A 24975-nucleotide genomic window follows, 5' to 3' on the forward strand; every position below is an offset into this window, starting at 1 on the left:
TCCCTGGGTTTATTAGAGTAAGGAGAAAGAATTGAAAGAACTGATGCAAAATTCATTAACATTTAGTGAGAGAGACTGCAATTTTCCAATCCCGCATGTTATGTTAATAAATTCTGGATTAAATTCTGTCACTTCTGATGCAGTTTATCAGCATGCTGAGCGTATAAAACTCTGTAAATAAAAGGACTGAAAACATTTTTTTAATCACGTGAACTTTAAAGTGAAGTTATTGCTTTCATTTTGCATTTAGGAAAGAAGTCTCATCTTAGGAAAACAACTGAGAAAAAACTTCCCACAAAAGAAACTATTGCCAAGCTACAACAGTCTGAAATCTGGAAAATGGAGAATGAGTTCTATGAATTTGCACTGGAGCAATTTCAGTTTGTCAGAGCACATGCAGTTCGGGAAAAAGATGGAGAATTGTATATTCTGGCTCAAAACTTTTTCTATGAAAAGATTTACCCTAAATCAAACTAAGAACACTATACTGTTAGATTCATGGACCTAAATCTTTGGTCACATCATCATCTTAGTCCTCAGCCATGGAAACTAGATTGCTTGTAGACTTCCAAGACGTTTCCTTATAGATCTGAGAAAAGCGGGCTGTGGATCACCTCCAGGGCATTGGATACTGGCTAATTATGTTGGTAATCCAGAAGCAAAGGCTTCATTTCTTTTATCTAACTAATACTTTCAGTGGGAGTTAATATCCTTTACCTGAAGAAATCTACACTTTAATTCGGAGCAATTAATACACAGCAGTTCTAGTTGAAAATATAAACAAACAAAAAATGCTTCTGTTGATGCTCTTCTTAATTTTCAGAGCAATTTATTTTCATTTATACTTCTGTGAAGAGGAAATCATTTTTCCCAGCTTTCAACATGGAAATTTGGTTGTATACAATATGAGTAGTGTTAATAACTGGTTGACATCTGTGCTTTGTTTTTGTGAATCATGTCACATGATATTAATTGGGATGGTTAATCATGTTCTGCTGAGAAGCTGCTGCTGCTAAAATTGCCCATATTTATATATGTGGTTTTATTAAAAAATTACAACGAATCATTAGTATTAAAACATCATTTCCACGTTAATATTGTAAAAAGTTAAAGAATCAGAGCAGTGGGGTTTTTGTTTTGTTTTTTATCACCACCACCACTGACTGAGGTTGGGAAAACTACAAAGAAAGTTGGTATTGTCTGCAGTTCTAGTTGGTCCTTACACAGTGGTATAAAAATCGTAAATTCAGTATTAAGTTTCTCCATGGATTCTTTGTAATAATTGTAAACTGAGGTATTGGTGAATCCATATTATGACTCCATTAGTGAGCTGTGGTATGGTTAGGGTTTTCCTACTACTTCGATACTTTTACCTGTAGAATATTTTTACTAAGGTGCTTTATAATGTGTTTTAAAGCATTGCATTTACAAAAGGAGTAAAATGCTGTAAATACTGCTTATTTTATGTATTTGGACCAAAAGGTTTAAACTAGTTTAAAGTGGGTTTTTTGCACCGGTTCTGTTATGTGTGAAGTGAAAAACATCACATCTACATCCTGGTTGAGTTAACTGTTGGACATTGCTGAAATGCACTTCAGTGACCTCTCTGACTTCAATACCAGAATTGTGTCCAGGGATTCTCTTTACAGAAATGTAGTCTTCATCCTTTTATTATGGTAAGAGGAAAAGAAGAAAAATGTCATGTGTAGTCTGGTTGAGAAAGATGCAGTGAACTTGATTGACATAATTGTATTTATGTAACTGCCTTATGTGACTGTTGTAAATTTGTGAGTTGCCATTATTAACAATGTGAAACACCTGGTAGATGAAGTAAATTGAAATTTGAGAACAGATGTTTGGGGCCACTGCATTATAGCAAATGGCAGTGGAGAACTACAAGAAATTGTTTCCTATTGAATTTTCTTAAAGATCTGAGTCTTTACACATCTTACACCTGCCTTTTCTTAAAGCGCTTTTCACAGGGTTTAATGGGGGAAGGCACTGAGGAGACGAAGTAAGGAATGGTGGTAAAGGTTTAAATTCCTAAGGGATGATGCGGAAAGCTTAGTTCAGAATTACCAAGTTGGAGTTTCTTTAACCAGCTTGTTCTTGTAATGAAAACAAAGGAAATGGAAAATGGTCTGTGAACTGGATGTCTGCAGCCAAAAGCAACAGCCCAATTACAGAGAGGATAATGAGAGACTATCAAGTACATCTTGCATTTTCTTTGTTTTCTTGGATTTTTCCCTTTGAATTTTAAAAATAGATGTCTCTCTGTTCTTCCCAAATAATCAGGGAAGTTTCTTCTGATAGCTTACCATTTACATAGCATGAACCATGCATAAGATTTCCTGTTCTAGTTCTTGTCTATTGACGTCATTAATAATGCCAACATGTTTGGCAATAGGATGTATTAGTTCACACATGAAGACGTGTTTCCTAGCTAAAGAAAGGAACTGAGGAGTCATACGCAAGAAGTAGCTAATGGAGATCTAAAAATGCCCATAACAAAGCAGTAACTTTATTGAAAGAAAATGAATATTTATAATCCCAGGAAAGATTATCCACTCAGTGATAGTTTTATGTTAGATATTATTTTGACTATGTTGTTTTCCTTCAGAGTAATTCGGATCAGTTTACCTTCTCAAGTCTCCTTCAGAATTTTCAGAAGAGCACCTCTAAGAGAGCAGAAGTTTACTAAATGAAAACATAAAATATTCATCTAAGTAATGAAATAGGTGTGTAGACAAATGCTTCTGTATTGACAAGAAAAAAATAGGCAAAACTTCTACTGATTTCAGTAGGGTCTACAGAAGCCTCTTCTATTCTGTAAGCAATTTTAGAAGTTGTGTTTCTTTTTTTTCCTTTTAGGATTTAGAATTTCTTAATTATGAGTCTCCAGTAACAAAAATAATAGAACAATGCAATTTTTTTTACTTTTAAAAGAGCAATATATTTTTCATAGTTCATATAAGAACACATTTTATTTAATCAGATATCACCTCCTGTTCTTTGCTGTGAACTGACAGAGTTGAGACAAACAAGAATTTTAGGAATATTTTTTAAAAATGCTATCTACAACTGGAGAGGTATTCATTCCAGACATGCTCTGAAATATTGTCTGTGGGACACAGAAGGAATCAAGACTGTCTACTTTTATATCTAGTGCAACCATTAAGTCAACTGTGAACTTTTTAGAATCCTTTGAATTCAGAACTATCAAACTTGGATTTCCTAAAAGACAGTTTAGGAAAACGAGCTTTACAGATTTTTAATAACCTGCTCTTTTCATCTTCTATTGAGAAATGGAAACAATCCAAATTGTTGGTATTAAAAATATTTTACAGTATATAAACAGAATGTATCTTGTGTATTTTCCCTTAAGGACTTATAGTGACAAGCAGCAATACATGGATTTTTGTTGTTGCAGGCTGTATGATCAGTAAACTTACCATGCAGCCTCCTGAACACGGATCTTTTAACCGAAGTCACTGTAGTCTCTGCGCAGGAGCGAGAGTCGCTTTTTGCAGGGCTAAGTTCATTTGAAAGGTGCTGAAATGCTCATATATATAGTTGAGAGTAGGTTTTGTTACACTGTTCTGTACTTTTTGTACAAAATTAACACCCAGATTTTGTGCAAAACTGTAGCCCTGTTGAAATTCTTGATGTCAGCATAACAATGGTAGGTCCAGCTGCGCTGGTAACTACATAGCCATAACCATAGCATGCCTGGTGCACTTGTGACACACTGGGCAGTGTTGACAGGAGAGCAACAGTGGTTTTGCCTCCTTCCCGTAATAATTCTGCAGCCGTGCAGCAAGAATTTCACTCTTATTTTGTTAGTGCATCTATAAGAGACACAAGGCTAGGGTGCAGAATGTCCTATGTGCATATTCCCGCTTGCTCTGGGTTGATTTTCAAGCAGCCTCTCTGTTAATGGTACGGTGATCATGGCTTCATCTTCAAATAGGCATGAAAATTTATAGCTATACAATATGGGAGAGGAAGAAGCAGCCCATCCCGGTCATTTGAAATGCCTTTTCTGGGTACTTAGTTTTTCTGAAGATACTTAGCTATTTTTACTTTCCAGGAATAAACATTTGCTTATTTATGGTCTCAGAGCAGTTCTATTTTATATCAGGGAAAATTCAGTTATTTTCTGTTATAATTCCATTTAAAATTTCCATTAAGCTTACCTGGCATTGCTAAATGTGCATATGACAAAAGGTATGTGGATGACGCTGTCTGAACTGTGCTGCTTAAGCAGTCAGTGGAAAAGCCCGATTCAAGTGCACTGCCAATTTAGCTCTTCAAAATTAGAGCATATTTTATGACTACTAGAGATTAAACTTAAGGAAACTGGAAGGCTGCTTAGTTGCATGGATGCTTCCTTTACTGTAAGCCTGTGCAACTCTGTAACCTTTGCAGCAGTATTTATAGAAAGAGCCCTCTTCCTGAGACTTTTCTGGAGCATAATTATAAATGTTCATACACTTGTACTGTCTGGTATTTACATCAGCAGCTTTCTGTAGCTTCTGTAAAAAGAGACAGGTTTGTGAGCATTTCTAAAGCAGTACTGAATGTAATTTTGAAAAACATGGATTGTGCTTCATGACTTTTTTCTTTTTAAACACACACACAGCTAAATAGTGCCTTTTTTCCTCACAATCCATGTTGAAGATGCTTGCTCCCACTCACCCTCCGTAAATTGATTCGTTTGTGCAATACTATTCCAACTTGAAACCATTTTGTCACAGCTGTTTGAGAAGTAATCTCCATTTTTCCTTACTATGCTGCCAGCTTTCTGTTGTTGAAGTGTTTCAGTTGATTACCTAATGCAAATGCTATAAAATAAAACACCCAGTGGGAAGGGGAAAGAAAAGAAGTCCGGTGTCCTGTCTTAATATTTGCATGTCACATTCACATTAAATGCTCTTTTTCTAGAAGATGCTGTTATGCAGTGTTGTGAACTTCGTTCGCAGCTCTTGTGATTTTGGAGAGGAGGGACGAGCTGGGATGTAGCTTGTCTGTAATAATTTCATATAGCTATAACCAAATATATTTATAGGCCTTTAGAATTTGCATTGGGCTTTCCGGCCAGAAATGTAATAAATTTGCAGAGGGTGTACACTGTGCTGAAAGTGTCAATGAAAATTTCTTAATATTAAACCTACAATTTGTACAAATAGAAAACTGGCATTAAAACAATGCCTGGATACCTCCGTGCTTCCCTGCCTGAGGGAACAAATGACCTGACCGATTACTGTGGTACTGGAAGATGCTCAGTCACTGCAGTGATGGGTATGGTATAAGAACTTGAGTAGAATAGAAATGTCATTTGCATTTGTAAGCAAGCACTTAAACCGAGAAAATATAGTGAGCATGGGTACGCTACTCCGTTTAGGATTTCTGACGCGTACTGTGTAACCATTGCCCTATAACCATTCCTGGCTGCATGCGCTATGGAGCTGAACAGCCATCTGACGCGGCCAAGTTTCTTAACGCGATAGTTCCTAAATATGTAGCTGTCAGCCTTGATGATGAAGAACCATCGTGCAGTTACTCAGCAACTTCCATGGGAGGATTTTGATGGCTTTTAAATCCCCCTTTCCTTGCAAGTAGACCTGTCCTTACTTCCATCAGTGGAAGTGATAGGTGTAATTGTGCTCAGGAAACAAAGTCTCTCTGCTTATATCAGCCAGGGGGAAGTGGAGGAAAAAAATTGCCTGTATAAAGGTACAGGACTTCCTAAGGTCACTGCACCTCTTTCTGAAATGATGTAGTAAACAAAATGAATCTTGCATTTGATTTCAGTATAATTTCCTTACGTCTTAATAAAATACAAGAAGTTGCTAGTGAATGTCAAAGCAATGTCCAGATGTTTTCTTCAAGCACAAGTCCCCTGCTATGACCTCCCCCTGGCTTCATTACCACATAACGCAGATGTGGTAACTTTCAATAAGAGCTAATTTAAAGGACTAATAATACTCTTTATTAAAAAAAAACCTCTACAAAGAACACCTGTGGCCTAAAAATGAAGGCTTTGAGACCTTTCACCTTGTCATAATAACCAACTGCATCCTCATAAAAATGGAAAATACTGTGATAAACATTCTCTGCCCATTTTCTGCACGTTTACAAGGCTGGTCCTGAATCTGCTCTCAGATTTGCTGCACACGGACATTCACTTCTCATAATAAATATGACTGTCATAATAATTGCACAAAGACCAACTGCCCATCTTCCTAGTGACAAAAAAAATATCTGTCTCGCAACAAAAGAGATTAAAATGGTGATTCATGGGAATTGTGGTTATAGTTCAGGTATACCGGTATTGCATTCCTCTGGTGCTTTAAGAAACGGTTCACTACCTTGCTGTATACATGCATGTGTTGTTTCACCTTGCTATTGATATGAACTCATCTGTGTTTCTCGACTAAAAAAGCATTGTGTTTCAAACATAAATTCAGTATTAATAGGGAAAAATACTGTTCTGTTTTGAGAGAGAAACATACCTAATTTGGTATGATAATTTAAATGCTCTAACTCAACCAGAACTCTGGGTTTGATGCAGCAGTTGCTGGAAAATATTATGAACTGTCTCTTTACCAAAAATAGAAAAAAATGAGCCTAGAGAATAACGGTCTTCTGGCCCTAAAGACATTATTGTCTTGACAAATATTGATGGCCATTTTTAGCACAGAACAGAATTTGGCATCCTTAATCTCCTTTATTTAGGATTTAATAACTTTTAAAATGTTGCGTGACTTGGAGAATTGGCAAGGGGAAAAGGAATGCTTAACTGCTAGAGACTTGTGCAGTTACAGGCTGGCTTTGTCAAGACTGCCTCAGCGCAGTGTGTAACGATGAGCGAATATGAGGGCAAACGTTGCGTAAAGCAGCTGATACGGTAATAAAGGGTGTATACGCATCTGTGAAGCCAGTATGTAAAGAACACAGAGGAAAGTGCAGGCAGAAATATAAACCGCTATATGAGGTTGCAGTAATTCCTGAAGTTAACAGCTACAGTGGCTGTCTTTGGCCTAATTATCTGCTTTGGATCTTCAGTGCCTTCCCTTGACTGAACTAATGAATTCAAAGTTGCAGCTATCAAGGCCGCTGCTATTATAAGCAAGGCCTGTACAGCGACAAATGAAATCTCTCCTCTTTATAACCCCAGACCAAAGAGCTGCTTCCAGCACTTTGCTCCAGCACTACTTCCAGCTAAGCTACAGATCTGGAAAAGCAGATTACATTGACTGGGAGGCTTGTCTGCTCTGCATTTGCGATCCTTGCTTCTTGAAGATAAAATAGTCGGTAATTGCATGATAGAAGTCAAATCCATGAAGTCTGGGAGAAAGCATCTTATGCTCAGATTACGTGGAGCAAAAATTGCGCACTTTTTTTGGTGTCCATTCAGAATGAGTTCACTGGCTCAGGCAGATTCCAACCAGACATCTGTTAATACTAAAGGCTACTTCAGAGAGATGGTTGAAAACCTGAGGTTTGCTTTTAGCAAAAATTGCTGTAAATGTTGTTTTTCCACAAAACTTTTCAACAACGGTTTGGGGGTTTTTTTCTTAAGACAAATGGGGATATATTTTTTTTTTTCCCTTAAAAATAGAGCAAAACAGGAAAACATCAGTGTCCCCCCGCCCCAGCAAACATTCTTTGTCAGTGCCCTTTTTTTTCCCCAAGTGGATGGAAAAATGTGTGCGAGTGTCTGACATCTGTGTTCGGCCCCTTCCTTTTCTCAGCTGGCTCTGTGAGATAGCGTAAAATGTTTCATTCCTTCACAAGCCTTGCAAAGGACAAGTCTTATCTTGCAGGTATTGTTGTAGGCCATGAGATCACGCTCCAGCATGGAGTTTATCAAACGTGGTGTTTACTCAGGATCACCTTTGAGAGTCTGGTGGCAAGAGAGGTCCCTGTCCTGTGTGTCGGAGGTGGTACTCGCCTATTGCGCTGAATTAGCTTGTGCACACTAGTGACGGTGCATACAACGGTTTGGATGCATTTACCCAGTGTATCTGATGGTCACTTAATCCAGCAAGGATATTTAACTTGTGTTTTTTTTTTTTTTTTAAATTTTTGTGCGGGACAAGTGCCTGACAAGATGAGAATCGGGCTGCAATCAACAGGTTTTATTAACAAAAGCTTTGCAGCTGGCTCACGTGGAGCTTTGGTTCCATACCCTTCCTCCCCAACTCACCCGTCCAGGAACGTCCTCTTACATATATATGTGTGCGTGTGTGTCTACGCACGTATAGTCATAGTTCTCGTTGCTTGATCATACGGAGGTAAACGGAGAGCGAATTACAAAGCCAGAAAGTCATTCAAAGACAGCTTTGGAAGTTTGAAAACCTTGTCAGTGGTCAGAGGGAGCAAAGCGTGCCCAGGCAGACACTCGAATGCGCTTTCAAAACCCAGTTTCTTTGTGTATCTCAAATGGCCTCTCAGCATCTGTTGAGCAGTCCAGTTTGGGTTTTACTCGGTTCTAGTATCCAGGAAACAAATTCAAAAGAGCTTTCTGCAATGAAAGATCCTGATATTAAAGCTTATTGCTCCTTTAACAGCGGTGTTTCCCAAGACAATCGTGTACCTTGCGACTGAGGGAGCAGGAGGAAGCCCTGATGTCGTGGTTTGTCATAGACGTCGAGATGGTTGTTCAAATGTATTTCATCATTTTATGTTTTGTTCATGTGTGTTGATTTAAACTCATTCTTTTTCTTGCGTTTTCTCATATGCATGAAAAAGATGTGTTCGAATCCAAAAGAACGTGCTTTTCTCTATATGCTGTGTTGGTAGACTCTCCCCCATGCCAATCTCATTTGTTTATCCAAATCCAAATAATGATTGATAACTGGAAGTCTTGCTGCCTAGTGCCAAAGATACTGCAGAAGACTGGGAAATGGGGACCTGCGTATCGCAGCCACACAGGATATTCTAAAATTTCTTGGAGTCTGTGATATTCCATAGCTAAAAGCAATGCAAACTGTATGTTGTGATAACACTATTTGTCAGTTTTTCAAATGTGGAGCCTGAATTTTGGCATTTATGTTAATAATGTAGTTATCTAATAAATTGTTCGTGGGTTGTTTTTTTCAGGTTGAGCAAGTATCAATAACTTTAAAGGAAAGCAGAATATCTAGTTTTGGTGCCAAGGTATCAACATCCGTCCACAGTTTGGCATCTGAGGTTGTAATTGTTGGCTTTATTCTTTTAAAGCTACCCAGAAACTTGTTTTCTGTTGCTCCTTGTTATGAAAATACATTTCTAACAATTTTTTTAAAAATCGTTTCCTCTTCATATTCTCTTCTGTAATCACATCTGCAAGAAAAATGTGAATTAGGAACATTAATCATTTGGGAGTCTTGTGTCTAAGTCTTTGAAGACAAAGTGCTGCTTCTGCTGACTGTGGACTTTTTGCCCAGGGTGGTTTCCTCTCTCCCTATAAATCAGAAAAACCCCATACTGCTCTTCTGCCCAAATCAGGCAGGGGGAAGGGGAACCCTCAAGGAATATATCGCTGTTTTTCATTTGATGTCACCGCCATAAAAAACAGGACAGGAACAAAATCTTAAAAGTCTTTTGAGAAACAATGCTTAAGGAACATAAGTGAAAAACAAAGCCAAATTCTCCACCTGCTCAAAGCTGGGGCAAAAGCTCACCCACATCACTTCAAAACCGATAGGATTCCAGTCTCTGAACGTCCCTTCAGATTAGGAGTGTTTCTTAGGGTTCTGCAGACTGGTTTCTAGGCTTCAACTGCCAATACATCAGCTGTCTATAAATGCATCAGATGATAAGATTTATTAGCAACATTTGTTCATGTCCTCAATTTTTGTGAAGAATGTGCAGGTGATGGGCAAAACTGGGTGCTGGGCGAAGTCTTGCCTATTGAAAGGCAGGAGGAAGGTTAGTTGTGGAATATTGGTGTCCGGTTTTAGGAATGATTATTTTCCAGTCTGTCACACGACATAGAGCATAACTGAGAGGTTTAAGCAACTTCCCCACAGTTCCCCATCAGAGACAGATGTTTCACCGTGCACGTGCAAAGCAAGTAGACTAACGTAGATGGAGGAGGTGAATTCCTGCATCTTGCGCTTCTCGTCTTTCTAGCTATCTCTGGGTATCTGTCGTCGTCATCGTCTATCCAGCAGAGAAAAGCCTCTCCATCAGGTAAGAGCTTTCTTTTCCTACTTGGGAGCAGTATAGATGCTTGTTCTTTGTAGATAACTTGGTGTAAGAGCTGTGTTAGTATTATTGCATATAAATATTTTTATTGGCACATAAACAATTAGTGCTGCAGATCAAAAGGAAGCCTGTGTTGGTAAGCAATATTGGCATGTGGCTGCCATAATATCTGATTATTACCAGGTAGTATTGAATTGAGTCCTCTTATCCTTTGCAATGTTTTTGTTAGAAAATCTGGTACTGTTATCCTGTGTCAGAGGTAAGGCACTGAAACATAGGTGGGATTGATCTGTCCTGAGAAACTGCATCTTCCGATCCTTCCTGCTGCCCGTGTGCAGGCTCACCCCTTGCCCCGCAACGGCGTGGGCCTGCTGGTGCTTCGGCAGGCATGTCCCGAGCAGGGGAGGGAATGGCCCAGCTGGATTCCCATTTCTGCCGGCAGCGAGAACGCTGCTGTCAGCTGTCAGGTACAGCAACCAGGAACAATTTTGAGGAACGGAGCCTTGACCTGGTGGGTATGCCTTCTGAGGTGTTTTGATATTGATTCGCGCTGAGATAACAGCAAGATTGGGCTTTTCATTGCACTTCTAAACCAGGAGTGTGGTGCCTGCAAATACAGCCGGGATGTTGGTATAGGTGAATTGCCTAGAGCTATGCAAGGATGTTGTGGAGGAGCCAGGAATTCAGCGGAGACCTCCTGAGCCCTGCAAGGGCTCCTATGTCTCTTTGCTAATCTTCTTTCCATATAACTTTCTACCTTGGCATGACTAATGCGCCTAATTAATGTGTACTAACCTCTAGCATTTTAATGTAATAAAATAATAATTTATGTCTTAATACGGAATTTAATTTTTGTACTTGCCTGTCATGTTTCAGGCACCGGGAAGGGTCAAAGAACAGGTGTGGGTGTCTGGGGAGCGCTGTATTTGCAGCGCTGGTCATGAGTTACGAATCTCTCAAACTTGCTGTTGTTGGCTGAAGCCGTATCAGGGCACAAGATGTTCTTTGAGACTCCAAAATGAACCCTAGCCTCTGGAGAGGGAAATAAAGCAACAGACAACTTTCTGAAAGTTGGAACTAACTCCTTTGGCTCATTTGGAAAAGGGTCAGAACAGGAACAGCTGCCTGTTTCGGCAGCGTTGGGGGATTAGAGTGCAGCAATTGCACCTGCTTTTCTCCCCCTAAGTCCGATTCTTGCTTCTGAGGTTTTGTGTGATTGGAGAAAAGAAATGCCACGATTACCTTCTTAGTTTGTTTGCTATACTAACCACTTTAAAAACCAAGGAGAAAAAGATCAGGGGTGATTTTTTCCTTTCAGACATCTGTAGCCATTGAGAACAGTGGTGTTTCAGAGTCCTGCCTAGTAAATGCTTCAAATAGCCTTGTGGTGAAGTACGCAGCTGGTGGGAAGAATTGGGGAGATGTAGAAAACATCGTACTATATAGAACGTCCCCACTTGTGTTCCCTGACCAACAGCCCTCTTGCCCAAACTCTACTAACCTTTACTTAACAGGGCAAAGACAGGTAATTTTTGCTTCATTTTGAAAAAGAAAGCAAGCATCTTCCCCTGCCCCAGCAAGGACTAGTCATACAAAATGAAAGCACAAGGATATTGGACTGAGATCATGCCAAAAAAATCCCTTTAATTTTTGCTAGACATTCAGGCCTATGTTTAACTAAAAACATGCCCAAGAGCACCTGTGCCCTTGCCATGCAGTAACACTGTCAAAAGGAATATTACCTTCCTCTACGCTCTAAAGACATACTGTTGGGCCATAAATATGTGCCTGTGCAAGCTGAGGGCTGTAGCATCGCAGGGCTTTCCATGCCCACAGGACGGCCGCACACTTTTTGGGGCTCTTGGCAAGCAACAGATTTAAACTCTGCCCAACCATTGCTGCAAAGGCCTTTGTACTGTCCTCCCTGTCCATCCACTCTGCGGTTTGGTTTTTGAAGGCAAGACTTGGTCTCATGGCCTCTGAAAGCTCTCCCTGTCTCCGGAGGGGCTGGGGGTAGGCGCCCTTCGCAGGGCAATAACTGCTTTAAAATTAACACGCGTCTCTTTGCACTTGCTGCGGAAACCTGCATGTCAAATGACCCACGTTAAGCCAAAGAGCATATTACTAGGGGTGTGCTAACGGCACCAGTGCACTAAACCACAACTGACAGCCTGACCCAGCACTGTGCTTTAAAAGGGCAGGGCTGCAGCGTTGGAGTTGGAATTCTGCTTTAATTAGGCCATTACCTGACCTTCAAAGCTGTATTTTCTGCCTCCTCTGCATGCTATGCCTGAGGAAGGGCTGCTGCAGAAGACAGGAAAGAGCCCTATCTGATCGTTATCGGGAGCGGACGAAAGCCATGCGTTGCCTTTTCCTTTTGACGTGTGCAATTAGTTTGGCTTGTGTGGAAGAAACATGTCAAGGTAAATGGCCGTCTCTGTCTTTCCCCTTGCTGATCCCTGGCAGGGTCCGTCATTTGCTCCTTATGTGAAAAAGCTATTCCATCACCTGTTGACAGTGGTATCCCTCTCATAAAACTCGCAGCATATCCTGATTATACACCACCGTGAGATACCTCTGCCCAGGCAGTGCATCACGCCGTGGCCTGCCACTACCGTCAGGCTGTTTTACGGTCTGAGTGTACTCCAACTCTCCTCATAAAACTTTGTTTGAACCCGGGCGTTTCAACATCTCTCTGTCCCCCCCAACAAAAGAAGCTTTTCCATTTTTATGGGGATACAAGGATCGTTCTGTCCAGGGCATGTGACATCTGTAGTGCCCACCGGGAGCATGCTGCCGTTGCCCCCGCTTCTGAGCAATCCCCTCCCCGCCGGCCCAGCAGCATCCCACGGCTCTGCTGCTTCCTTTGGCCTCCTTGTCGGAGATGTTGCGCGTCTCCTGTGTTTGCTCCGCCTTCTCGGTCTTCTCAGGCAGGGATCTATGCTAATGCACTTACCTTCAGAAAATCAGTGAAATCGGTTCCTGCCTGGAACTGCTGCTGGCCGCCACCAGCGCTCAGCACGCACAGGAGACAGACCCTCCACTGCTGCGTGTTGCAGGTGACTCTCATGGAAGGCAAAAGACTTGTTTTGTGAGTTTTTTTAATAAATAGATATAAGAATTTATTTTCTTTTTAAAGTTCCGTTCACTACATTTAAGTAATGCCCTGCTTATTAGAAACAAAGACAGAAGCAAAGAAATCCAATGCAAACGCCGAGAGCGAGTTCACTTTTAATTCACCTTTTAGGCCAATTGCAACTGCGTTGCTGATCAGTCATGCCGAGGAAAGGCATTAAGCTCGCTCCGTATTCGTATCTCGGAAGCACGTGCGTGTGCCCTTCCACCGCTGCTGCAGGGGTGGCCCCTTGCCGCTCCCGGCGTGAGCCACGGTCACAAGTCTCTGGTCATAGCCTCCGTCTCGCTGCAGGTTTCCTGTGCGGCCACAGGAAAGCCATTTTAAACTCGTGCTATCTCCTTTGCTTCGACCAGAAGTGCTGCTAATCCCCTTCCTTCTTCTGAGGTTGAATGCGTGTGAATACCGACGGTGCGGTGGGCCGGAGGCTGCGAGAGCTCTGTCTGTCCCAGGACCGTGCGGATGGTTTGTACTTGTCCCCGTTCGGGTGCTGTACCTCAGCAGGTGGTGATGCCAGTGCTCCCCGGTGTCACTTAGGACACAGTGGCGAATGTTCCAGCGAAAGGTTTGCAAAAAGCTTCTTTGTTTAATCACAGACATTTTGGTTTTTTCTCTAAGCAATATTTGAAGGGTGACGGAGCAGCAGTTGAGCCCACCAGGGGACAGAAATCAGATAATGTGTTAGAAAAGGAGCGATATTCAGAGATGAGAATAATGGAAACAGCACTGGATTTTTGCAGTGCTATTATATGGTTAAAAAAGTACTTAGCTCCATTTTATAAAGGGGAAAATTGAGGCATGGCAAGATCCAGCGGCTTCCCCAAGGGCATACAGGAAATTTTGTTTTGTTGGCACTAACATAGGGAGTGATCTGGCCAACAAATAACTGCAGTCCTGTGCGGCCGGAGAGCCCTGGGAGCGCGGTGTCTGAGCGGGACAAGGCCCTGTCCTCACCTGCTCTTTGCCAAGATCCCGCTCCGCAAAGAGGGAGCTGCGTGCGGCTGCCCACGTCCAGGGGCGGCCACAGGACCTCTGCCCGTGCCGAGCTGTGGCGGGACCTTGGCAGGGCGCGGGGAGGGAGGGGAGGCCGTGGGCACCCGGGGTCGCCTGGGTTTGCGGGCAGGCTGCTGCCTGTCCCCCTCCCCTTTTTAGGAGGTGGCAATTGCACAGTTACAGTGACAGGACCGGTAATCAGAAAGATCATTTGTGCTTTTTATCACTCTAACTATTGCCAAAGGGCCTGCTCTTTAATCTGATGGTGTTCAGAGCTGAACCTGGGGACAGATAAACCAGTAGCTGCTAAATTCAGCCTTTATCAGGCTCTGAACAACTCGCGGGAGGCAGCTACGGGGCTGCAAGCTCAGGAACCGGGAGAGCTCAGCAGGGACAACCTCATCGCTTTTTGCCCCTGCCTTGCTGCCCTTTACCCTTCGCTCCTGAGCGCAGACCCCAGCCTGCAGGGACGAACCACCCCATCTCCATCGCTTCCTTCCCTTCAGAGCCCTCGGTCCAGCAAAACCCGCACAAAGCCCCGGCGGGGGAGCGGCAGCAAAGCCCCCGGCTGCGGATCGGCGGGGCGGGGGGCCAGGAGCCGCCTGCGCAGCCGCTGCGGAGCCGCCCAGCCGTCACTAGGTGGGGCCCGAGGAGCGGGGCCGCGGGGCCGCCGCGGACGCGGGTGGGGCGCCGCCGGCCCCGGCCCCGGCCCCGGCCCCGGCCCCGGCCCCGGCCCCGGCGGCTGCGGCGGAGGCGGCCGGGGGCGGGGGGGGCTCCCGCCGGCATAAACCCGGGCGCTCTGCTTTCTTCCCGGCCTTAGCCCTTGTTTTACGTAAGGTGGCTTTTTTTGGTGGCTGCTTTTAGTGCTAAATTGACCCTAATTATTATAATATAGCGAAGGGCAGCTTGAAGTGAAATAATGACCCTTGCGTTGTATTTATATGAATGAAGAATTAACCTTAAAAGGCTGCCGTTCTCAGAAAATGGATTGCATGCTCGGTTCTCCCTATTGATTAGTTTAGGTATTTAAAGTGCTGCATTTTATCTCACCAGCCGCCCGGTAAATTTGTCATGATGATACTTAAAGGAGCAAATTGACGTTGTTTATTTTCCCAAACCTTTTTGGCATATTTCTTGGCTTCTTATTGCACCTTTGAGCTATATAGTATTGTATGAAGGTGATAACCCTTCTGCTTAAATAAGCGTGACAGTGTAACATCTCTGTTCAGCTGAAACACCAATGGAAGGGATGCTGCAGTGCGAAATGTATATTGCGTTGCAGCTGATGGAGCGAGGCTAGCAATCCTGAAGAGGTTTTCAAGAGGACTAGAGTCTTCCCATATTAAATGAAGGATGGGAGGGTTTGTCAGAATTTCTGTTCGCTCCAAAAATTGGAGTTCATTTCTCCTTGGAGCTGCCAGATCACGGGAGCCATGCTAATAATTGCAAAGTACTGGGTAGTATTTGGGATTTCGAATGTGCCACGTGCAAACTAAGCAAAAAGACACAGGACACATGCATGCATTTCTGTATTATAGATTTCTGAGGAAGTAATAGGATGATGTAAAGTTTTTAGGTTAAATATGGGCATCTATTTTTCTCACTGAAGTTTTCAAACCTTTTAAAATTTTCCCAAAAACGTATTGGGGAACAGGGGGAATTTTGTGCCCTGATGCTAACACTGGCTGAAAAATCCCTCCTCCGCGTGCTGCCGCAGGAACGACCACTTGCCGTGGTTGTGCCCCCGGAGATGGGGCGTTTCTCCCACCGGTCCATGGGGAGCAGCCTTGGCACGGCTTGCCCCACGTTCTCATTTTGGGGGGTGGGTGGGGGCCGTGCCGTGGCTCAGTGTCCCCCGCCGGTGCCTCCCACGGGGACCGGGCAGCGCGGGTGTGGGTGCGGGTGCCCCGTCTCAGGGAGCAGGAGGTTTGCAGGCCCCTGCCGCATCGGAGCCGCAGCAGCGTCCCCGCTCCCCACGCTGGGCCGGGGTCCAGCCACCCCCATCAGGCTGCACTGCCCAGCGCGTGTGAGGGGCGGCGAGCCTCCGCCAAGGCGGCTGTTTCCACAGCTGACAGTCTCTAGCGTGCTCCTTCGGTTACCCTCTCTGGTTTCTCAGGTTTACAGATCTGCTTTTGGTCTCTTGCATGAGCAATTGCCACCCCTTTCCCATATCCCAGCTGGCGGTAGGAATATGCACGCCGCTTCAATTCCCCAAACAAAATGGAAATGGAAAGTCTTCGGGTTAGTTGAAAAGAACAGCGAATTCTGCTCGCAATCTGTAATGCAATTAGCGTTATTTGACTTGGCAGCCTTCGGAGGGCCTGCGTGGGCTGCAGGCTGCGAGGGCCTGGAGTCAGCCTCCGTCTAGGAAGCAGGACTTGGGAGGAATTCCCGGTAATTTTTACATCTGAAGCCTCTCAGTGGTTTTTCTCCTCCATCTCCTCTTCCCTCCACCCTCGGCGCTGGGATGCTGCAGCCGGTCCTTCTTCCCAGCTGGGAAGGGGTGAAGTCGGCCAGTCCTCCAGCCCCTGCCCTCCTCCGCGCTCCCGCCATCTCCGCGGCTGTCTGCGTCCCCCCGCCCGGCCAAAGGAAAATAATTCTGGGTCAGAACTCACTGAGCCATCTGCGTTTCTGAGGCTAAACTATTTCTTGCACGGGAAATAGCACTAGGTCGGTGTATCTGGCCTGCTAATTGCTTTAACTGGCTCAAAAGATTTTGGTCTGTTCTTGAACTGTTTGTGCAAACTTAACAGAATAGTGTTACCTTCAGATCCTGCCCCGTCCGCAGCCAGAACGTATAAACAAGTCTTTTGGTAAGAAAAGCAGCCCAAAGTTTCAAGCTATGCTAGCAGAGGTTATGAGAGACAGGAGGTTATGGGCAAATTGATTTCACCACTGGGAAACTAGGGATTTCCCCCCCCTCCAAGTAATGACTGTAAAGCATGCTAATGCTATTCAACATTAGTGCATTAAAGAGTGGCCTTATTAATTCAAGACATAAAGGCAACAAAATAAGCTGTTAAATTTAAAATATAATACATATATAATGAGAAAAAATCTGTGAAAGCTTTATTCAAATGAAAATGCAGAATTGTTTGAGCTAGTGAAGTATCTTTTGTGCTGAGTTATGAGCATATGTAATAGATTTAATTATTAATTTCTCCATTGTTCTATGCACACAGACAGGGTTCAAGGCACAGTCATTCTCTGGCTTTCATGGATCTAATTTGTATAATTATTGCCTGAATAAAGAATTGCTCCGACGCCTAGCTCACTTTTTTCCTCTCCTAAGTACTACCTCACTGCTGCTTTCCGAAAGGAGAGCACCTGCCAGTTCTTCAGGAATCCGCTGATCACTTCCAGCGATGAGGCACACTCCCGGTGACGTTCCTTTTCAAGCCTTTTTGTCTGAATGAATTATTGTGCATCCTTTTTAATTTTATTGAACAAATTACATTTGTCAAGGTCTAGCTTTGTAAATAAATAGCTAGAGACACATGGATGCATATTGCTGCCGTTCAAGGTCTCCTGTTCTATTTATGGAAGCCAGATGAATGTGAAACAAAAGAGAAACTTTTCTCTAAAAGCAATTATCTTTCTGCATTCCCATCAGTATAATTATATTGCAGGGAATTTTAAGAAGTCATAGAAGTAGAATTGAATACTTAAAATCATGGCTGAATCGTTATGCAAAAGCTGAGCAGAGCATCTTGCCTCATGCTAACAAAACACGCCATGGCTGGCTGTTCTCTTGCACCTGTACACCTGAAATGTATGTGTGTATTCGTCATAAAATAAGAACCTGAGATCCATGCTATACATATGAAAAGTACTTGTGGGAATAACTACTGAATTCCTCTCAATTTTGAAGTGCTATTACTAATGGGTTGAAATATTTTATCACTCAAGCATTTAAAAAGTCATGGCCCTGCTCTGTGAGTATCTTTAATCGTGAGTATTTTCTTTGACTTTGGAGACACCTTGTGTTATTAAAACAGGGCATCTTCTTTGTTAATGGAAAAGTCTTCCCAGATGGTAAGAGGAATAAGGCCCAAGAGCACATAGCAAGGTCCAGACTCTGTTGGTAGAGGAGCCTGGTTAAAATCACTACGTTGACCATGCTTAGAGAAAAACCTTTACGACTTCTTCAGAAGCTGCAGTACCGGCATGGTTTGTAAAAAGTCACATCATTCGGGGAGAGGGGAGTAGAGAAAGTCTGCCAGGAGAGTAAGGTTGTTTTGTCCATTGTCCCATGAAATTTTGAGAACTTTCCTTGAAAATATAGTTGTCTTTTCCCTTTAATTCATTGGGAAGATGCTGTCAGACCACCAAAATAAAAATTATGAGGATGTTCTGTGGGTGCTTTTACAGTCCTGTCAGAGCAGAAAGCTCAGCAAAAGCAGCTGCAGGGGTACTTCTTGAGGAGAAGCCAGACCGGGCTTGGCTGAAAGCCTTCTTCCAAAGCAAAGGAAACAGAGGTCCTGCAGCAGGGATCTGCTACAACACAGTTAGTCTCTCAGCTACCGCCTTCCTTTGCAGGGAGGTGCTATGGAAAGGTGAGAATATGATAGCGCAATTAAAAACCATTAAACAGTCCTTGTGTGAGGAAGGGAAATAAAAGTGGCATGGGATAAGTATATGATGTTTCCAGATTTGAATTTGTAAACCTATATGTTTAAGTGTATATTTGCATTTAATACTAGAAGTAGACATACATTCTTTCCAGCTAGATTTTTCCTCTTACCTCCCTCCACTCCTGTTGTATCCAGGGTTGCTGTCTTTTTCCTTTGCTCTACTGCCCCTTTTTCCCTCTTCCAGCCTTTCTCATGTCAAACAGGACCGTGTAAATTTAACATTTAAAACCCAGCTATGAAGAAATGAGGTATTTAGCCCAACCTTGGCAAACAGTGTTAACAATCAGGAAATGTTCGTAACTCCCCATGCCACGGTAGACAGCTGCGCGAAGCTGCGCGCTGAGAGGTGCCCGTCCCGCACGGGACCGACTCCGTGCTGCACACCTACAGCAGCTCCAGCCCAATGTTTTCTTTTCTGTGAAAGCCATTTTGACTGCCATGTGTTTGCATTTATTTCCTTTCCGGCTCCGTACATGACTCATCCGCAGCAGGACGGAGGAGCCAGGGCAGAGCTGGGCCGCCGGGGAGCTCCTTTCCCCGCTTCCCAGCCCTGTTTTGGGCAGCTTTCTGGAAGGAAGTCCCACGGTGAGGAGCCGTTCGCCAGGCTGCAGGAGTCAACTCGCCGTGCTCGTGGCAGCTGGGCTCAGCGTCGCTTTGCAGGGCAGGCACGCGAGGGCCATCCTCTTCCTGTGCCTTGATACAAGAGACTGAGATGCTTCTCTCTCTGTAAAGTGATAGAGGCAGCTTTTATTCACTCTGGCTTTGAACCTTGCTGTTCCCTATAGGTTACCCACAAAGCATACTGCCACAGGTATGCCGTTCCTAGATTTTAGTTCAATCCAAACCTAATCTTTTCTTCTTTTTCCAGAAGTCCCATTGGCGCCAGAGTTTTCTCGCGTTCAGCCGTGGGCAGGGTTACAGTACACGGTTTCCTCTTGCTTCTTTCTGGGATCCTGTGCCAGGGCAGAAGGTACGTTTCCATCTGAGGATCCTCCTTGGGAAAGACTCTTATTTCATGGGGGGTCATGCCTGAACCATAATGGTATTTTCACTGACTTTTGGGTTTTAGTAATTTCTGCTCCCCCCTCCAATAATCTGCAAATCTGTTACCAATCAGAATATGATACGTATCCTCAGCCAGTTTCAGTGGGGCTTATTTCTATTACATCTGGCAGTGTGTCCAGCGGGGGAGAAAAAAGCCTCAACCAGAATTAGCTGCACTGAAATCAGCTGCATTTTGGATGTGTTCAACCTTTTTGGCCAGAATCGTTCCGGTTCATGAGAAGTAATTATCTCTTGAGCATCACATTAATATTAAAGATCCATAGGCATTAGCATTTAGGCAATATACCTTCTTCCCAGCTCCAAAAAAAAGATGTGGGATAATTGATCTGAACATGCTCCAAATGTGCATATGTCTTTATTTATGAATTCCAATGTGGATTGTTTGGGAGGATAAGGCAGAATAAGGAAAAAATGTTGAGACCTCTCATCTCCCTGGCCATTTCTGTTAGGAATAGTTATAATCCCCTGAAAATGAGTTGTGAAAGCTAACAGCATGTTAATAGCATATGTTACAAACACTAAATCCCTTCAACTGGTATTTCTGATTTACGCCTTTCCTTATTTCTTAGATTAGGGAATTTGTGGTAGCTGGAACTTTTGCGGCTGCCTGCGGCCAGGCCGGTCACTGGAGACCCAGGTTTGGGCACTGATGGCTCCTCTTCCTAAGGTCAGAGCGTGAAATCGCACCCCAGCTTCTGCCTGTCAAAGGAGAAATTGCCCTTGGAGCGCCCAAAATGCTATCATCTCCTGCATGGCGTCCATCAGCTGGTGCGCATCGACTGCGGGGATGCTGGGGTGACCCGTCCCAGACGTGGAGGTGACAATGGCCACGCTGTGTCCCAGGACACGGTGGCTGTATGCATAGGAAACTGTGGCCTCAGGTGTGCGGGTACTGCTCGCAGCCAAAGCGTGGCAGGACCTTGCAAAGATGGCAGCGCTGCTGGCTTAGGGCTGGGCTCGAGCCGCCAGGCAGCCCCACGCTGACGCACTCAGCGTAGGGACCTTCCATCGTGACTGTGACACTTGCATCTACGCTCAGGTATGCTTATGGATACGTAGATGGTATTGCATTGCTCATCCTTCCACCGGCAGAAAATTCAATTACTCCACACTAGCCAGCAATGCCATTACATTAAATAGAAGGGGAACTTTTTCCTTACTGAATTTTTTATTGTGTTCAGCCTCACTCAGTAGGGGAAAACAAGTCTATAAAAGTGCCGCTAGCTTGTTTCAACTTCTGCACGTGCACCCACCTCATTTTCACGCCCTGGCGAGGGGTGTCAGACACAGCCTGGCCGCCCGAGCGGCCGTGGACTGGCCCAATTTCCTGCAGAGCGCAGCAAAGGCCGTAGATATCAACTTCAAAGGTAAACAATTACCTTTTATTATCACACATGGCTTTAGCTCTACCAGTTTCAAATAGCACATAATCACAAGTCTGTGATAACATTTACTCCTGATGAGAGAAAATTTACCAAGTACTAAATTGCTGCTGAGATGACGGGAACATGAGCCAGGCAGGAATTAACTCCGATGATGAGTCAGCAGACGTTAATGTCTTGCACCATGCTGGAGACATCTGCCGAGCCGTCCACTGTTGAATCATCTTAAATATTTCTGTGTTATTACCCCTCCAGGAACAAGCATCAGAGAACTTTTGTGTCTCTGTGTTATATATGCATAAGCTATTTTAAAATAAATATATGCAGGCACATAACAAGTGTATGCGTTTAGGTATGTAGGTAATTTTCAGCTACGGGAAGGATGAGCAACCAGCAACTATTTAAAGTAAAACATGCATGGAAATGCTAATAGCAATTGCCTACATTTGGTGCTTGGAAAGTGATAGCTTTGCTCAGTCGTGGCTCTGATGAGCCTGGGAGCGCGACCTCGCGTCCACACCGTAAGCCCTGAACCTTCATGCAGACCAGCCTGGCCAAGCTCTTGGAGTAGGAGCTAGAAGTTCACTCAAGGCTCCCCATGTTTTGTAAATTAATCCCTCAAGAACAGCTGCAGGGTGCTGTGTTCAAGTGTATCATCACTTAGGCTTTTTTCATTTTTTTTTCCATATGCCCAGAATGTCAATATGTAGTTAGATAAATGTAGTAACTAGGCGCAATCAAGAGCATCAGATGAATTCAGTGGAGAGGGACAAATGACTTCTTAAATGAGATCCTTTTTCACTGAAGGCCTGCAACTGTGCCATCATACGCTGTCCTCCTTCCGCAGCGGATCTTCAGCAGATGCTGAGGCAGTGGCGTATAACTGGGGGTGCCGAAGGACTTCACCCTGGACAACGTGACCACTGCACAAAGGAATAGGCTGAGCTTTTATTTAGTAAATTCTTTGTTGCGTTCAACTTAAATCACTGCAGCAAAACAACTCAGATTGTTTTAAAGTACGTTGTCTGTTCTGGCCTTAATATTCATTTAAACTTTTGCGTACATAATTACCCAGTTGTATGCACATGAGAACTGCAGTAATTCAGCGCACATCGTGCAAAGCTGCATTTTTTGAAACTCCGACTCCCTGAGGTCTGGAGGTCAAAAGTTAACTCTAGTGAGATATGTGAGAGTTGTCCATGTTTGCCAAAAAAAATTGTTGTTTCAGGCATTCTGCAGTCTGAGTGTCACTGCTCCAACTCGTGTTTTTAAGGTTTCCCCACCCCCTGAATTTTCAGATGCAGCTTAAAAACACCACACAACCCACCCCATGTTTTGGAAAGCAGGGTGAGAGCAGGCTTGGCTGTTGCAGCGGGGCCGTGGGAAGCACAAGCTGACAGTGGAGCTGGTGCCCCACAGGTGCAGCCGTGGGGTGGTGGGACCAGACAGCCTCATGGTGCCCATCCTCCCTCTCCTTCTGTTCTCCTCCTCAGTGCTGCTGATCCCGGGTTTAGCCTCTGCTCAAGGCAAGCTCATGGCTGCCTGCCGTCTGATGGAGGTGCTCTGAGCCCGTGTCCCCCTCTTCCTGGGGCCTGGGCACAGATGCCCACCAGTCCCCGCTCATGGGCCTGAAGACCTCAGGGCTTCTGAACAGGTTCGATGCTAGATGCTTAAAATAGCTCAAAGGAAATGAGATGAACATCCCCTGCACACTGGGTTTTGCACTCAAACACTGTTTTTTTCCAAAAATCAGCTCTAACATCTCATCTTGAGGTGCCCTAAAATAACAACTTAGTATTTAATGAACATTAAGGGGGAGTTAAATTAATCTAAACAGTAGCTTGGTTTCAGACTTCTCAGTAGTGGCTGCACAAAAGTAAGGCAGTGTTTTTAGACCAAATAAGAAATCCATCCTTTGAGGATTGGTTTACAGTCCTCCAGAATTTTCCACGAGGTTAATAACCAAGTGAAACGTCCTGGCGGGAATGAGCACATTCCCGCTACTGCCCAGTCATTAGAGTGGTGAGTCAGGGGGTTTCGAGTAAGTCGCAGTATTTTTCTTCTACCCTGGACGACAATGCATCTCCATATTTATTTGAAAAGCTTTCTCCCATTTTCTTTTGCATGCTGAACTTCTTGGGCACAGTGCATTAACTCTTCTTGAAGTACAAAATGGAGAATACAAGTGCCAGAACATTTTTGTCAATGGCTTCCAAAAACTATGAAATTTCCTGCCCAGCTACATCAGATCAGCCAACAACTTTGTAATTGCTAAAAACAGCCTGTTGATTTTCCTCCCAAGTGTTTCAGCTGGCCTGGCTGAGCTTTCTCTTTTCCACTGTCTTGAGATGTTTCTCTCATTGTGCACTGTGCTGTATTTTTATGGTCAACATATCCTATAGCAAACAATTTCAGGCTGATGGCGGAAGGGAGATTGGGTTCAGGTTGGAGATTTGAGCCCGGGATGGGGAGCCAGGAATGCCTCAGTTCCTGGACCAGATCTGCCACTAAATCAGGAATCCACATAAAGCAAAGCCACATGATGAGCAATTGTATGATGATTTGATTTTCTGTGCAGAGGAGGAAGTGAGTGTTTGAATGCGGTTCTCTCCTTGGCGTGCCCGCTGCAACCGAAGCCGTGGCTACAGGTGGGCCATGAGCAGGGGGCAGGGAGCAGGTTCCCTCCAAGGGGAGGCTGAGATTCGTGAGGCTGCTCTCTAATTGGGGACCAGGAGTTTTCACCAGCGTGGTACTTGGACTGACAAATCAGTGGTAAATGCAAATAAATTAGTTAAGTGCGCCTGTATGAAATTTTCCTGCTGAAAAATTCATTCTATAAAAACATTTATACTGTATTCTTTATTGTCAGCTAATCCTGACCAAACTCATTAAATGGCAGTGTGTGGGTTACTCGCTGTCAGTGAAATTATCAAAGGCATTTTTCAGCTGGTGCACTGGGAAAGCATGTGCTTCAATGCCAACTAAAACAATAACGAGGAAATGTTATGATCAGACTTGACCAAATGACCTTTCCCATTTTAGATTAGTTCTTAATTTCAGCGCAAGGGTCATCCTGTGAGAATACTTACAATAAGTCACTGCTCACCTCTCACATGAAAAAGAAGTGACTTATTAGAAATCTCACTGTACTCATTGCAGTTAATGAGATGTGGAAAGCTTTGTAATTTGATTTGCTGGACCATATGCTGTAAAGGGATACTGCTGATTTCATTCCTCCACATTTAATTTAAGCAGTATGCAATGGCTTCTTCGTATGGCTACTTATATAATAAAAATTAACTTGAAGTATAAAAAAAACACACCATTGTGGGGTTTATTACTCTATGTGGTTGAGTTTCAAGTGTTTTTCATTGAAACATCTGTAAGTAATGTGTAGGTCTAATTTTAAATCCTGGCAAATATTTTCCATTTAACATTTGGTTTTACTGACAGGCTTGGAGCAGCGGTTTTCAGAGCTTGTCAGTAACAGATATGTATTTTCAAAGACAAACATTTTTTTAATTGAAGATAACTGTAATTCAATACCTGCTTTTCCTATCCCTCTTGTATT

General features: G+C 43.7%; 1 protein-coding gene across 1 annotated transcript in view; it reads left to right on the plus strand.

The window, feature by feature from the left end:
• The window catches only part of HS2ST1 (heparan sulfate 2-O-sulfotransferase 1), an 85841-nt gene extending 81050 nt beyond the window's left edge, over positions 1 to 4791 (plus strand). Inside the window, exon 7 of the mRNA XM_082311734.1 lies at positions 251 to 4791. Coding sequence (XP_082167860.1) covers positions 251 to 477 — 227 coding nt within the window. The 3' untranslated portion in view covers positions 478 to 4791. The remainder of the gene's footprint in view (positions 1 to 250) is intronic.
• The last annotated feature ends 20184 nt before the right edge of the window (positions 4792 to 24975 follow it).

The sequence above is a fragment of the Platalea leucorodia genome (genome assembly GCF_965183815.1).
Source record: "Platalea leucorodia genome assembly, chromosome: 5".
In the NCBI taxonomy this organism is placed as follows: Eukaryota; Metazoa; Chordata; class Aves; order Pelecaniformes; family Threskiornithidae; genus Platalea; species Platalea leucorodia.